This window comes from Ochotona princeps, chromosome 17 (assembly GCF_030435755.1).
Source record: "Ochotona princeps isolate mOchPri1 chromosome 17, mOchPri1.hap1, whole genome shotgun sequence".
In the NCBI taxonomy this organism is placed as follows: Eukaryota; Metazoa; Chordata; class Mammalia; order Lagomorpha; family Ochotonidae; genus Ochotona; species Ochotona princeps.
The window spans coordinates 16066751-16080080 of NC_080848.1; the positions used below are offsets into that span (position 1 = coordinate 16066751).

A 13330-nucleotide genomic window follows, 5' to 3' on the forward strand; every position below is an offset into this window, starting at 1 on the left:
CAAAGGAAGCGACACCAGGGCATCAAGGCTTGGTGTGCCACACAATGGTGAAGTGGCAGCTTGGGACACCTGCATCCTCCCTGGGAATGCTTGGCATTCCAGTACCACCTACCCTGCTTCCCATCTTCCAACCTGCTAATGTGCATCTTGGAGGTAGCAGCTGATGGCTCAATGAGTTGGGTCCCTGTCCCCCAGATGGAGTTCCAGGCTTAGGGCTCCTGCCTGGTCCAGGCCTGGCTGTTGCAGACATCCTAGAAGTGAGCCAGAGTGTGGAAGATCTCTTTCTGCCTTTCAAATAAAATGAAAGCCAATTAATTAGCCAGCTAAGTAACATAAAGAGGAAGTTATTGTAGCTGTCCCTCTCCTACATCCTTCTCTCTCTGGAATCTTCTGGTCTTTATGAAGCTGGTGGTGGATCATCAAAGAGAAACCTGAGCATGCCCACCCTTGGTGATAGACTTCAGCCGCTTTGTTCCCCCACCTGCTCACTTTTTCCATATACTTGTTGTTGATGCTTGAATCATCGCGCCACGTCCTTCAACCTACAGAGAGTTTGTGTGGAAATGCTCACGCAGGTTGACTGCTTCTCTTGGGGGTCCAGTGATGTAGGGGGCTTGTGTGTTCTTAGACTGCCTAATCTCCCGCTTTTTCCATCACTGCCACTTTGTACAACGGCAGGTCAAGATGAGGAAAGGGTGTGCTAACTGCCACATGTCGTTATCTCTATATCCGGGCTATAATGCTCATCATTTTGCTGTGATATTAGCGCCTCTTAGTGGTATGAGCCTTAATACTTCTTTGCTCAGCCTCCTCTTTGAAAGGTGACGTTTCAGGGAGATGATTTAAAAAAAGAAAAGAAAGAAAAGCAGAAGGGCTTGTGTCGTGGTTCTGTGGGTTAAGATGCTACATATGGAGCTGGCATATTATATTGAAGGGACAGGTTGAGGTTGAGATGCTTTCCTTCCTGTGCAGCTGCCTGCTAATACACCTGGGAAGGCAGCAGAGCAGATGATGGCTCAACTCCTGGAGCCCCTGCCACCTATGGGGGAGACCTATGTGGTTGCCTTTACTTTCTACTCTCCCAGGTAGACTTGGGTAACTGGTAGCCTTCTTATGTTATTGGCAGGATAACCTCGTTAGCAGAATCTCAACTTCAGACCCGCCAGCAAATAAAGAAATTGGAAGAGCTGCAGCAAAAAGTGTCCTACAAGGGGGACCCCATCGTGCAGCACCGGCCCATGCTGGAGGAGAGGATTGTAGAGCTGTTTAGGAACTTGATGAAAAGGTAAGCCTTGACCTTAAACAAAAAAAAAAGCCAAGCCAGTCGAAAACAATGTGGGAGATGGGCCAACTGCCAGGGCTGGGGTGGGGTGGAGATCCCAGGGAGGGGTTGGGAGGTGAGCTGCCTGTGACGAGCCTCCCCCCTCCCCCCTCCCCCCCCCTCTTCTTCCAGTGCCTTTGTGGTTGAGCGGCAACCCTGCATGCCCATGCACCCTGACCGGCCACTGGTCATCAAGACTGGCGTCCAGTTTACCACGAAAGTCAGGTGGGCCCCAGCGCTTCCATGTCCACTAAACGTTCCACCGAGGGACTTCCAGGGGCTTCTCGAGAAGGGAGTCTGATGGCTAGCTGACTCATTCTCTCCAGGTGGCACGGGTGGCAGTGCCGTGCTGTGGGCCTGGAATTTGTTGGCATAAACCAAGTGCTGTTTGGTTGTGGTGGCAAAGGTGAAAGAGCCGTAGTTTTTTTCCTGAAGGCTCCTGGGAGTGTTCCAGTGAGTCCAGGATATAGCTTCCCTTCTGCCCTCCAGAAGGGGCAAATTAATGTCGGTTATTTTCTGTTCTTTTTTTTTCCTCCCCAATATGTGTGTATTTAAAATGCAGAGAGAAGAAGTGGGAGACAGAGAGAGGAAGATACCCTTCATCCACTGGTTCACTCCCCAAATGCCCGCAATGGCTGCAGCTGGGTGAGGTGAAAACCAAGTGCCTAGAACTTGGGGTCTCCCACGCATGTGGTACAGATGTCCCAAGTAGCAACTCCATAGCAGTGCCAGGCTCCCGTCCCTGTTTTCTGTTCTTTGAGACCACATGTCCTTCAAAGTCTTCAGGGAAAGAGTGAGGCTTAGCGATAGGAAAGCCGAGACGACAAGCTGGGCATATGGGAGGTGGCCTCCTTGGGGAAGTGTTACCTTCACCCTGGCATCAGCACAGGTGTGCTTGGATTTGGCCCCTCCCTGCTGTGGAATGGCCCTCCTCAGAAATGTAGCATGCTGTTGGGTTTCAGGTTTCATAGAGAGAATGCCAGCCGCAGAGCCTGGGCTCCTGACGCAGTTTTCATGAAAGGGTTTTTATTACCCTCTTCGGGAACTCTCACAGCTGTGTCCAAATTCTTGGGCTTTTTCTCAGCCACCTCCTGGCCTGCAGGGATGATGCTCAGTCTAAGACCAAATTTCATGTTGGGTGGAAGAAAAATTTGGGATTGTGATTCATTACCACTCAGAAATGAAGGGTAATGAACTTGGCATTTCTTCAGCCAGAATTTATGGGCAAAACCTAACTGACTCTTTTTGGTTGGATTTTTTTTTTCTTCTGACAGATTGCTAGTCAAATTTCCTGAATTGAATTATCAGCTTAAAATTAAAGTGTGCATTGACAAGTAAGTACCCCTAATCTCAGCTTTTTTTTTTTTCAAATGAGGGACAGAGAAGTAAGAACTTTGAACTCAGAGACTTTACCTACATCCAGAGGACTTTGTTTTATGAATGGAAGTTCACAAAGGCTCCCTCCTCTGTGTGTTGCCTGAATAAATACCCCGAAGAAACTGCACAGATTTAAGATTGTTCTGTGGCCACCGATCTCTGTAACTTGTGCAATTTTGTTATATAAAACTTAGAATAATGGAAAGAACAGATTTTTAAAAAAATTTCCATCTTTCACTATATAATGGAATACTTTTAAAAATTTGTGATTACCTTTCAAATTTGACTTATTTTCAGGTTATTTATTTAAAAGGCAGAATTCTAGAGAGCAGAACTCCTATTCACTGGTTTACCCCTCAGTAGCTGTAGGACCCCAGAACCCCATCCCCTTCCTCCTGTGGGTGTTGGTATTGTACCCACATAAGCCGATACAGAGGAGCACCATGCACTGATGAGATTTGAAAGTCCTTCCTTGCTTGCAGTGAGAGTGGGCTCAGGTCTCAAAGATCTCTCCATCCCAAAGTTCAAAGCAACAGGGCTTATAAAGACAAAACTGCTCCAGAAGGGGTTCAGAGGGGCCGAGCTGATGCAAAACCACCTTAGGGATAAACAGTAACTAACTTTGCAAGCTTGTGTTGCGAAACTCACTTTTCTCCTAGTCATGCTTGAACAACCCAGCCAGAGTTCAAGCGCTCATGCCTAGCAGACTCATTTATCAGCAGTCTCATGGGTGGGTTGGGGGGATGCCTTACCTAAGATGAAGGCCAGCTCAACATGGAGTCCTTCATGTCAGGCCCGTTATGAGATGCTCAGGCACATGGGACATCCTCCATTGCTTTCCCAGGTGCATTAGCAAACAGCTGGATCGGAAGTGGAGCAGCCTTGATTCAAACTGATACTCATAGGGGATGCTGGTGTGACAGTCTGTTACAACCTGCTGGCCACAAAACCAGCCCTTACCTTTCAAGTTTTAAAATGAACATAAATCAAAGGGCTTAGGGAAGGGGAAATATGCACTTAAAATTCTCTAGAAATGTCATGAGAATGAATTGGAAATGAAGATGATAGGTTTTCTAAATGAAGATGTAGTAATTAGTAACCTTAGCCATGCTTACCCATGTACTAGCATTATAATAGCAGCAGTTAACAGCAGTTAAAAAACAGTTATGATAAGCAACAGAACCAGGCTCTGTTTGAAGAAAACTATGAAAAGTTAGTGAGGGAAAGGTAATTAAAAACATGATGAGACAAATCACATTCCTGAATTACAGGTTTTTAACTTTCTTATAAAGCTGTAGATTCTTCCCAGTTAAATCAGTACCATTCAAATGGTGAATAGGATCGTCCAGTCTATACAGTGCTTTACGGATCTTGCCTTAAAAGAGGAAACTAAGCAAAGGTTCTAAGTCATTGGTTTACTATTGTATTTTTAAATTTGTGATTAAAAAACATGTAAAATTAACCATCTTTTGGATTGATTTATTTGGAAGAAAGAGTGATACACACAGAGAGATCATTTATCCGCTGAGCACTTGGCTGGCGAGACGTGCCTGGGCTGAAGCTAGGGGCCGGGAGCTCCATCCTGGCCCCCACGTGGGTGACAGAGGCGCAAGCTCTTGCACCATCTTCCACTCTTTTCCCAGGCACATCATCAGGGAGTTGGATCGGAATGAAGTAGCAGGGACTCAAACCAGCACTTGGGGTGCCAGATTGGGTGGTAGGGACTCCTTGAATTATCTTCCCAGATGTGCTAGCAGGGCACTGGGCCGGAAGCAGAGGATTCAGGACCCAAATCAGGACTCCAATTTGTATGCAGGCATCACAGTCAGTGGCATAACCTGCTGTGCCTCAATGCATGCCCCTCCAAAATGTTTTAAGTACATATATATATAAGTATAATGGGGAAAGAGTTTTGTTATAGGAAGCTGCCCTTCCAGATATTACAATGTACCCTCAAATTCTAGTCTACTAAATTAGTATTTTACTACGATAAGAATAAACAGATTGATCATTAAGACAAAATCTGAAGTCCGTAAAGATTTGAATTTTATATGGGGAATTCATATTTACTTAATTAATGTTTGTATAGGGAACTAAATGCTTATTTTAATTTTTATTTGAAAGGCAGAGAGACCGAGAAACAAAGATAGAGAGCTCTTCCATCTGCTGGTCTACTCCCCAAATATATGTAACAGCCAAGGTTGGCCCAGGCCAAAGCCAGGAGCCTAGAACTCAGTCTGGGTCTCCCACTTGGGTAGCAGGGGCCCAAGTCCTTGATCAGTCTTCCGCTTTCTTCCCAGGCACATTAGCAGGCAGCTGGATCAGAAGCAGAGCAGCCAGGACTCAACTGGAGGCTACTATGGGATGCCAGCATCACAAGTGGTGGCTTAACCAGCGGCACCACAATGCCGGCCCCAGGGCTTTATGTTCTATACGTGAAAAGTAACTGAGTAGTTTAAGAACTTCCCAGGCACAGGCGTTTTCCCATCCCAGTGAGTGCCAGGGGCTCAGAGCAGGCTTTTGGAGGGAAGCAGAGGCCTGCTTGGTTAACAGTGATGTGTGTTCTTCCAGAGACTCGGGAGACGTGGCGGCTCTCAGAGGGTGAGTTGGGCCCAGACTCCTTCCATGCTGTTCAGTCTAACTTTGTCCCCTGGCCTCTCAGTCACCTGTGTGGTTGGCTTCTCTCCTGTGATCCAGATCACGGAAATTTAACATCCTGGGCACAAACACCAAAGTCATGAACATGGAGGAGTCCAACAACGGCAGTCTGTCCGCAGAGTTCAAACACTTGGTACGTGAGGGGAGCCCCGGGCGCAGCAGGTGGGGCCGAGGGTGGGAGAGGGCAGGCCCAGGGCGCCAGCGACACACAGCCTTTTTGTTTCTTCCAGACTCTGAGGGAGCAAAGATGTGGCAACGGGGGTCGCGCCAATTGTGATGTAAGTCTTGTTGGGGACAAGCGAGCAGCTGGCTCTCATAGTGACCCGGGTTAGAAACTTGCACCTGTTATGTCAGCTCTAGTTATTTGGAAGAGTGCCCATGGGGCCAGTGGGGTGTGACCGCAAGTCCCGGTGCCATGGCATGCTGGGGCTAGGAGCATTTCCATGTGGAGTGGCAGGTCTGGGCTCCACTTGGGAGGCCTGGAAAGTCCCTTGCTGAACTCCGCCCAGCCTCAGGATTTCCAGATTCCCCTCCCGGCTACTGCCTGCAACTCCATTTGCCACGACCAGTTTTACTCTCTGAGAGTGACACAGAGGGTGTGAACCTCACACGTCTGAGTTGAGCAGCAGAACAGAAGAACAAGCCCTGCACTGTCTTGTCATTACGCTTCTGTTATTTCCTGGCTCCCAGACTCAGACTACTGGAGTTTTCTTTCACTTTTTTTTTTAAATTTAATGGGTCTTTTCTTTCTTCTTTTTGAAATACTTATTTATGTACTTTGTAGGTAAAGTAACAAAGTGGGAGGAGGAAAGGGAGAGATGTTCTACCTGCAGGTTCACTCTCCAAATGACCATGATGGCTCATGCTGAGCCGATTAGAAGCCAGGAGCCCAGAGATTCTTCCTGGTCCCCCACTTGCGTACAAGGGCCCAAGCACTGGGACCATCCTCTGCTGCTTTCCCAAGCCGTTAACAGGGAACTGAATCAGAAGTTGGGTAGCTGGGACTCGAACTGATGTCCATATGGAATGCCGGCACTGCAGATGGAGGCTTAATGTGCTACAGCATGGCGCAAGACCCAATTATTGAATCCTTAATGTCAAGAATACACTTTTTTTAAAAAAATTATTTATTTTTATTGGAAAGTCAGATATACAGAGAGGAGGAGAGACAGAGAGGAAGATCTTCTGTCTGATGATTCACTCCCCAAGCGGCTGCAATGGCCGGTGCTGTGCCGACCCAAAGCCAGGAGCCAGGAGCTCTCCCGGGTCTCCCACGCGGGTGCAGGGTCCCAAAGGTTTGGGCCGTCCTCGACTGCTTTCCCAGGCCACAAGCAGGGAGCTGGATGGAAGTGGAGCTGTCGGGATTAGAACCAGTGCCCATATGGGATCCCGACGCATTCAAGGCGAGAACTTTAGCTGCTAGGCCACTGCGCTGGGCCCTTTTTTTTAAGTGAACATTTTAAAAAGCTTGGGTTATCTTGTGCTTTTTCTGATATTTGTCCACTAAGTAATTCTTAAATGCCTCTGGCATATTTATTTAGAAAAAAGCAAGGTGTGGACCCGGCTCGATAGCGTTGTGGTTAAAGCAAGATGTAAAATAATTTGAGTAATGTGATAGTATCTTTGTTGAAAAATATACCACCTTATATGGTTAAATGCACATATTCCAAAATCCTAGCAAAATACACACCAAATAGGATATAGATCAGCATTGCTGTTAGTACAGAAGGTTGCTCTGTCCCAATCTCTGCAATTAATAGCATTTTAAACCAAGTATATGACTTTTATCACCAGAAAAACAATATTCAAAAAATCAGTTGGAATTCCTCTCCTGAGAATTTATTATTACTGCTGTTACAAGAAGGTCGCTTGCACTGCTGGTGGCAGGAGATAGTCTCAGTCACTTTGGGAAACAGTTTGAAAATGGCTGGACAGGAGCAGTGCAAGTCCCAGGAAGGCACGGTAGAGAACTCTTTGCTTGGGTATGCCAGGAGACACAGACACCCCGTCACAGCTGCCTGAGTGTAAGCTCCCACCCCAAGCCATTAGATGCCCGTCAGCACTCACACACGGATGCCAGCTGTGATGTGGTCAGACAGAGGGATGTTGGACAGCCATGAAGAGGAATGAATTGCAGGTGCACACAGCCACCTGAAGGCCTGCATTGTGGGTGAAGTGAGGCACAATAGATTATACCAAGAGGATTCTGTATTTACAGGGGTGACAGGCATCTCCATACATGCCCTGGTTGGGGCAATAGACCCAGGAACGCTAGAGAGAAGAGCTGGGGAAGAGTGGCTGCTTCTGGAGGAGGGTTTGAGAAGGGACTGTCAGTCCTGCGTGGCCTGCTCTCCGACACGGGCTGTGCTTGTCCTCACTGCAGGCCTCCCTGATTGTGACCGAGGAGTTGCACTTGATCACCTTCGAGACCGAGGTGTACCACCAAGGCCTCAAGATCGACCTCGAGGTGAGCCTCAGGACTGTGCTCTCGGTGGGGTCCTCCCTTTCCCAGGGACCACCCCCTGCTGAGCACTCTGCTGCTGCGCCCCAACATTCCCAGCACCCCATTTGAGAGTCAAATCTGAGTTCAGAATACACGCATACACTCAGCTCCTGGGTCCAGGCCGCCCACAGGGCCAGCAAGCAGAAAACCATGGCATTGTTCTCTGTCTTTCCTGACCTTCCTGAGGTTTCAATTCAGATGGGCCTGGAGAAGTGGGGATCCTCCTCCTTACCTTCTCCCACTTCATGGAGAAAATTAGATTTGGTTTATGGAGAATGCCTCCTGTGGTCTCCTGTGGCCTGTGAGCCATGCTTGGAGCAAGACCGCCTCTCTGAGCTGTGGGTTGTGTTCAGGCAAGCAGCCTGCATCCCCAGGCCGTGGTTCAGCATTGCTTTCACTCTGAGTGTCGCGCTAACTCAGACCCACTCCTTGCCAAAGCTGGCAGCAGGTACAGCTCTTGGCATGTCCCTGTGTGGCACAAGCCACCTGCGAGGAAGGGGTACAGGGACGTTGGAAGCCGTGAGCGCCTCAGTGACCTCCAGCTCTCCACCACACTTTCTGCAGACCCACTCCTTGCCAGTTGTGGTCATCTCCAACATCTGTCAGATGCCGAATGCCTGGGCATCGATCCTGTGGTACAACATGCTGACCAACAACCCCAAGGTTAGTCCACGGGCCCTCTCGGCACCCTGCCCTGTACCCTGGTCATTGGCCCAGTGCCGCTGTCTGAACAGGCCGATGTGTTCTTTTTGACAGAACGTGAACTTCTTCACCAAGCCCCCGATTGGAACGTGGGACCAAGTGGCTGAGGTGTTGAGCTGGCAGTTCTCCTCTACCACCAAGCGGGGGCTGAGCATCGAGCAGTTGACCACACTGGCTGAGAAGCTCCTAGGTCAGCTTTCATCCCTCCTGCTCTGCTGCAAAGAGGGACCTGGTCCCTGGGGCAATTCCTGCAGTGCTTTGCCCTGCCCTGGGGCCAGGAAGCCCCTACACCTGGAGGCTGTGGTATCCGGCCCTCGGGATGTTTGCCACCCTGCTGAGCAGCACCGGTGGGAGGGAGAGGTGTCCCCCCTCTTGGATTCTGTCTTTCTTGTCTTTTAATGGGACTACTTTGTCCAGCTTTAGAAGATTTTTAAAAATTGGTTTTCTTTTTTTTCAAACTTAATTCTGTTTGAAAGATACAAAGATCTTCTATCCACTTTTTCACTCCTCAAACGCCCACACAGCCATGGCTGGACCAGGCCAAAGCTGGGAACTCTAAACTAAATCTAAGTTTCCCACGTAGGTTGGCAGGGACCCACGTACTTGAGCCGTCACCTGCTGACTGCCGGCGGTGTCTGTTAGCAGGAAGCTGGGTGCAAAGCAGCCGGTGGGATTTGACCAGGCACTCTGATAATGGGGTGCCAGTGTCCCAGCTAGTGACTTAACCACTACATCACATGCCTGCCCCAGCCTTAGAAGATTTTCTTTTTTAAAGTGTGTTTTAGAAGCTAAGGCTAGAGGCTTGCCATTTCCTGTCCTAGTCTGTTGTTTGGATTGTTTTGTGTGTCACCTGGATGGCAGGTGGCTTTTTCCGGTGCTGCCAGCTTTCTTGGGGGTGCTGCTGTTCCCATTATCCACTCCCTCTGCTCAGCTGAGCAGCAGCCCTGGTGGGTCAAGGGCCAGGAGAGGGTGTGGGTGTGCATTTGTGCAGTGCATACAGATCCACACTCACAGCCAAGGCAATCTGCAGATGTGTGAAATCCAATAGCTTCATTGCCCACTGCGCAACAGGTGTGTGCTCTGAGAAGTAAGGTGTTAATTTTGAACTGAAAATGTCCTGTCTTATTCTTTCTTTTTTTTAATTTCAGGACCTGGTGTGAACTATTCAGGGTGTCAGATCACATGGGCTAAATTTTGCAAAGTAAGTGACGTTTTTAAATCTTGGCCATTGTGTCTCAGGGGTGAGAATGGCAGTGCTACAGAAGGTGGGCATGGCATGTGCCCAGCCCGAAGGCCCATGACTTGCAGTCCAGTGGCCTGCAGAACCTGCTTGAGGGCAGATGGGCCTAAGTGGGTGTTTCAGGCCAGTGCCTCATGCGCCTAGAGGGAGAAGGCTGGATTGGGGGTTAGCTTGATTTTTCCCATGCTTTCTTTCCAGGAAAACATGGCTGGCAAGGGCTTTTCCTTCTGGGTCTGGCTGGACAACATCATTGACCTTGTGAAAAAGTACATCCTGGCCCTTTGGAACGAAGGGTAGGTTAAGCAGAGAGCGCATGGGGTAGCCACATCACCTGCTCCTGGGCACCCAGAACAAGGGCCCATGCCTCAGGAGCCCCAGCCATGCCCTCTGTATTCTCTGTGGCTCCAGGTACATAATGGGCTTTATCAGCAAGGAGCGTGAGCGGGCCATCCTGAGTACCAAGCCCCCAGGCACCTTCTTGCTAAGATTCAGTGAAAGCAGCAAAGAAGGAGGCGTCACCTTCACGTGGGTGGAGAAGGACATCAGTGGTAAGCTTAGCTGCTGTCCCCTGGTTCCCTCTAGCTGTTGCCCAGTGACGCCCTGCTAGTTCTGAGCACCTGCTGCCCCCTGGTGGGCAGAGATGGCCTCACACCACCCTGCCTTGGTCTGCAGCACACAGTTCGGTGGGTGACTGCTTTATTGAATAATTAGTATAATAATATATATCATTAGTAAATTATTTTCAAGTCTGTTGTCTTCGACCTATAGGACAGTCCATGTCTGAGTCATCCTGACCATGTCCACAGTGCTGAGCCCCAGAGAGAGAGGGAGGGGCATTATGGGGCTTACAGGCAGAAGTCTCTCCCCACCAAGGAAAGATGAGTGGGGCAGCATTTGCTGAGATCGCCCAGCTGTGGGTTCCAGTCCCTTTGCTTTGTGACAGGGAAGACGCAGATCCAGTCGGTGGAGCCCTACACCAAGCAGCAGCTGAACAACATGTCGTTTGCTGAGATCATCATGGGCTACAAGATCATGGACGCCACCAACATCCTGGTATCCCCGCTTGTTTACCTGTACCCTGACATCCCCAAGGAAGAAGCCTTTGGAAAGTACTGTCGGCCCGAGAGCCAGGAGCACCCCGAAGCTGACCCGGGTAGTTGTTGATTTTCCACGTCTCTGCCCTTTTGTTCTTGGGGAGAGCTGGAAACTGTGGGGGCCTGGGAGGAGAGACACGCCTGGGCCTGTATCGTGGGGTGGTGCCGGGGGAGGGAGCATCCTTGCCCCCCTGCTGGGGAACAGTTCTGTGGAAAGAGCTTCTTGGAGTGGCTGGCTGCCGCAGTCTGAGACCAGAGTGAAAGCTGAGTCGCCAGGCCATGGCCTGCAGGGAGCACCCCAATCTAAAGGGGAGCTAGGAGGCCCCTGCAGCATGCCCACAGCTGCATAGACCATGGCAGGACAGGATGCTTGGCTGGCATGGTGCTTCCTACATTGTGGAGGCCAGGAGGTCTGAAACTTGAACTTGGACCTGAGACCAGTGTGTCAGAAGCACGGAAGTGGTGGCAGGAGGGCTGGGGAGGCTTCCCAGAGGCGAGCCAGCGGAGGGAGGGGCGCCGGGCTCACCATGGTGACAGCTGCCAGTGGGAGGGTGTGGAAGCAGAACTTAGGATGTGTGGCAACTGCAAATAAGACTTTAAAAATCTATCTAGGGCTCGGCAGTGTGGCCTAGTGGCTAAGGTCCTCGCCTTGATCCCATATGGCCGCTGGTTCTAATCCCAGCAGCTCCACTTCCTCTCTGTCTCTCCTCCTCTCAGTATATCTGACTTTGTAATAAAAATAAAATAAATCTTAAAAAAAAAAAATCTATCTAGTTATCTGAAAGGAAGAGTGTCAGAGGGAGAGAGAGCTCTTCCATGTATTAGTTTACTCCCCAAATGGCCGCAGTGGTCAGGGCTGAGTCAAGGCCAGAGCTGGAAACCTGGAACTCCATCAGGTCTCCTGCCTGGGTGACAAGGATGCAAATGCTGGGGCTCACCAGAGCCCTGTGCTTACAGAAGACCTGCAGGAATTACTTTGCATTAAACCTGTGACCCGTCCAGGTGACCCATGTGTCAGGGGTGGGACCTTCCTGTCTCCCCGTTGGGTGGTTGCTCTGTAACTCTGTTCCAGCAACCCATCCTGATGAGGAGGTGTCTCTACCGGTTCTGTAGCTTTCCCTATTTAAAAAAAAAAAAAGAAGAAGAAAAAAAAAACTTTATTTACTGGAGAAACAGAGAGTTCCCTTCTGTTGACTTTCCATGGCTGCAGTGGGGATCTTAGGCCAAGGCTCCCATATGGGTGACAGCAGCCCAGTTACTCAAGGAGTCCTGCTACCCAGGGTCCACATTAGCAGCAAGCTGGAGTCAGAGCCAGGAGACGAACCCTGGCATGTCAGCCAGCATCGTCTTAGGCATTAGGCCAATTGCTTATTCCTTGATTGTTTTTATTTAACTTTTCTTACTGACGGAACCAGCATTGGGTCTTTAAATCAGCTCTTTAGAGCTGATTTTCCCTGCCTGAGTAGTTTTTGCTTTAAAAAAAAAACAAAAACAAAACTGATTTTGCCCAGTTAACACTCACTCTTCCTTTTTCATAGGAATTCCCTCCTAGGGAGGTGGAGAAGTGAGGAGTGCAGTTTGGGGAGAGGGCCTTTGAGCTGGTTGACAGCTGACTTTCCTTCTCCCTTTGTTGAGCTGTGGAGTTTTGCTTCTGTGCAGTGGGGGGTTTAATTCTCACTTCCTGTCTGCTCTTATCTCTGCCTGCACCTTGCATTTCAGTTGGGAGGTGGGTCTATCAGCCCTTCTCACACTCCCTTCGTTCCTCTCACACTACCCTGCAGGCCCAAGCCCTGGGCTGTGGCTGTGTCCTCCTATCCCAGGGTTCCAGGGCGGCCCACAGAGGGCCTTGCTGGGAGACTGCAGCATGAGATGAGCCTGCGGCCGTTTCCTCTCTCCACCTGCACTGGCTCACAGAGGTGGATCCTCTTCCCAGGCCCCTCCTCTGCCTCACTTCGTATCACATGCCCACTTGGGAGCTCCTCAGCTGGAGGGTGGGATTCCGAGCCCCACGCAAAGTGAGGTGACTCACAGCCTGGCCTGGGGCCCCACAGAAGCAGCCAGCCCTAGACTTTGTGTCTCCTGGCCCTCTCAGGTAACCCAGTTGGTTGGTTTCTTGACCTAAGATAAGCCCAGGTGGCTGCCCAGGCTCCACCTGCCTGTGCCTGCTCTCTGACCCTCTGCTCCCCACCCCCTGAGTTCCCCCCCAGGTGCTCTGTCAAGACCCTTGCTTTACAACTCCCTCTCTCGCTCCTACCATCCTACCATGCGCCCCCTCAGTGGCTTATGCACCTGAGGTCCCCAGAATTCATGCCGGCACTGCCAAAGGGCTTTGAGTCCTTGGTGTAAGCATCTGACATTCATTTATTCCAGTTCTCATGTTTTAAACTACAGAAGAAGAATCATCGATGACAGGGGTCACAGGAGGCCAGCGCCAC

General features: G+C 49.9%; 1 protein-coding gene across 4 annotated transcripts in view; it reads left to right on the forward strand.

Moving 5' to 3' along the window:
• STAT3 (signal transducer and activator of transcription 3) overlaps nucleotides 1-13330 on the forward strand; it is a 61410-nt gene that overhangs the window by 44231 nt on the left and 3849 nt on the right. For 2 of the 4 annotated variants that reach the window (XM_058676214.1, XM_058676216.1), the window contains exons 9-21: nucleotides 1127-1285; nucleotides 1454-1546; nucleotides 2596-2655; nucleotides 5270-5299; nucleotides 5396-5489; nucleotides 5587-5634; nucleotides 7740-7823; nucleotides 8424-8522; nucleotides 8616-8751; nucleotides 9710-9762; nucleotides 10000-10094; nucleotides 10210-10349; nucleotides 10745-10957. In XM_058676214.1, the coding sequence (XP_058532197.1) occupies nucleotides 1127-1285; nucleotides 1454-1546; nucleotides 2596-2655; nucleotides 5270-5299; nucleotides 5396-5489; nucleotides 5587-5634; nucleotides 7740-7823; nucleotides 8424-8522; nucleotides 8616-8751; nucleotides 9710-9762; nucleotides 10000-10094; nucleotides 10210-10349; nucleotides 10745-10957 (1304 nt within the window). The remainder of the gene's footprint in view (nucleotides 1-1126; nucleotides 1286-1453; nucleotides 1547-2595; nucleotides 2656-5269; nucleotides 5300-5395; nucleotides 5490-5586; nucleotides 5635-7739; nucleotides 7824-8423; nucleotides 8523-8615; nucleotides 8752-9709; nucleotides 9763-9999; nucleotides 10095-10209; nucleotides 10350-10744; nucleotides 10958-13330) is intronic. The other 2 variants (XM_058676215.1, XM_058676217.1) reach the window with 1 other exon arrangement.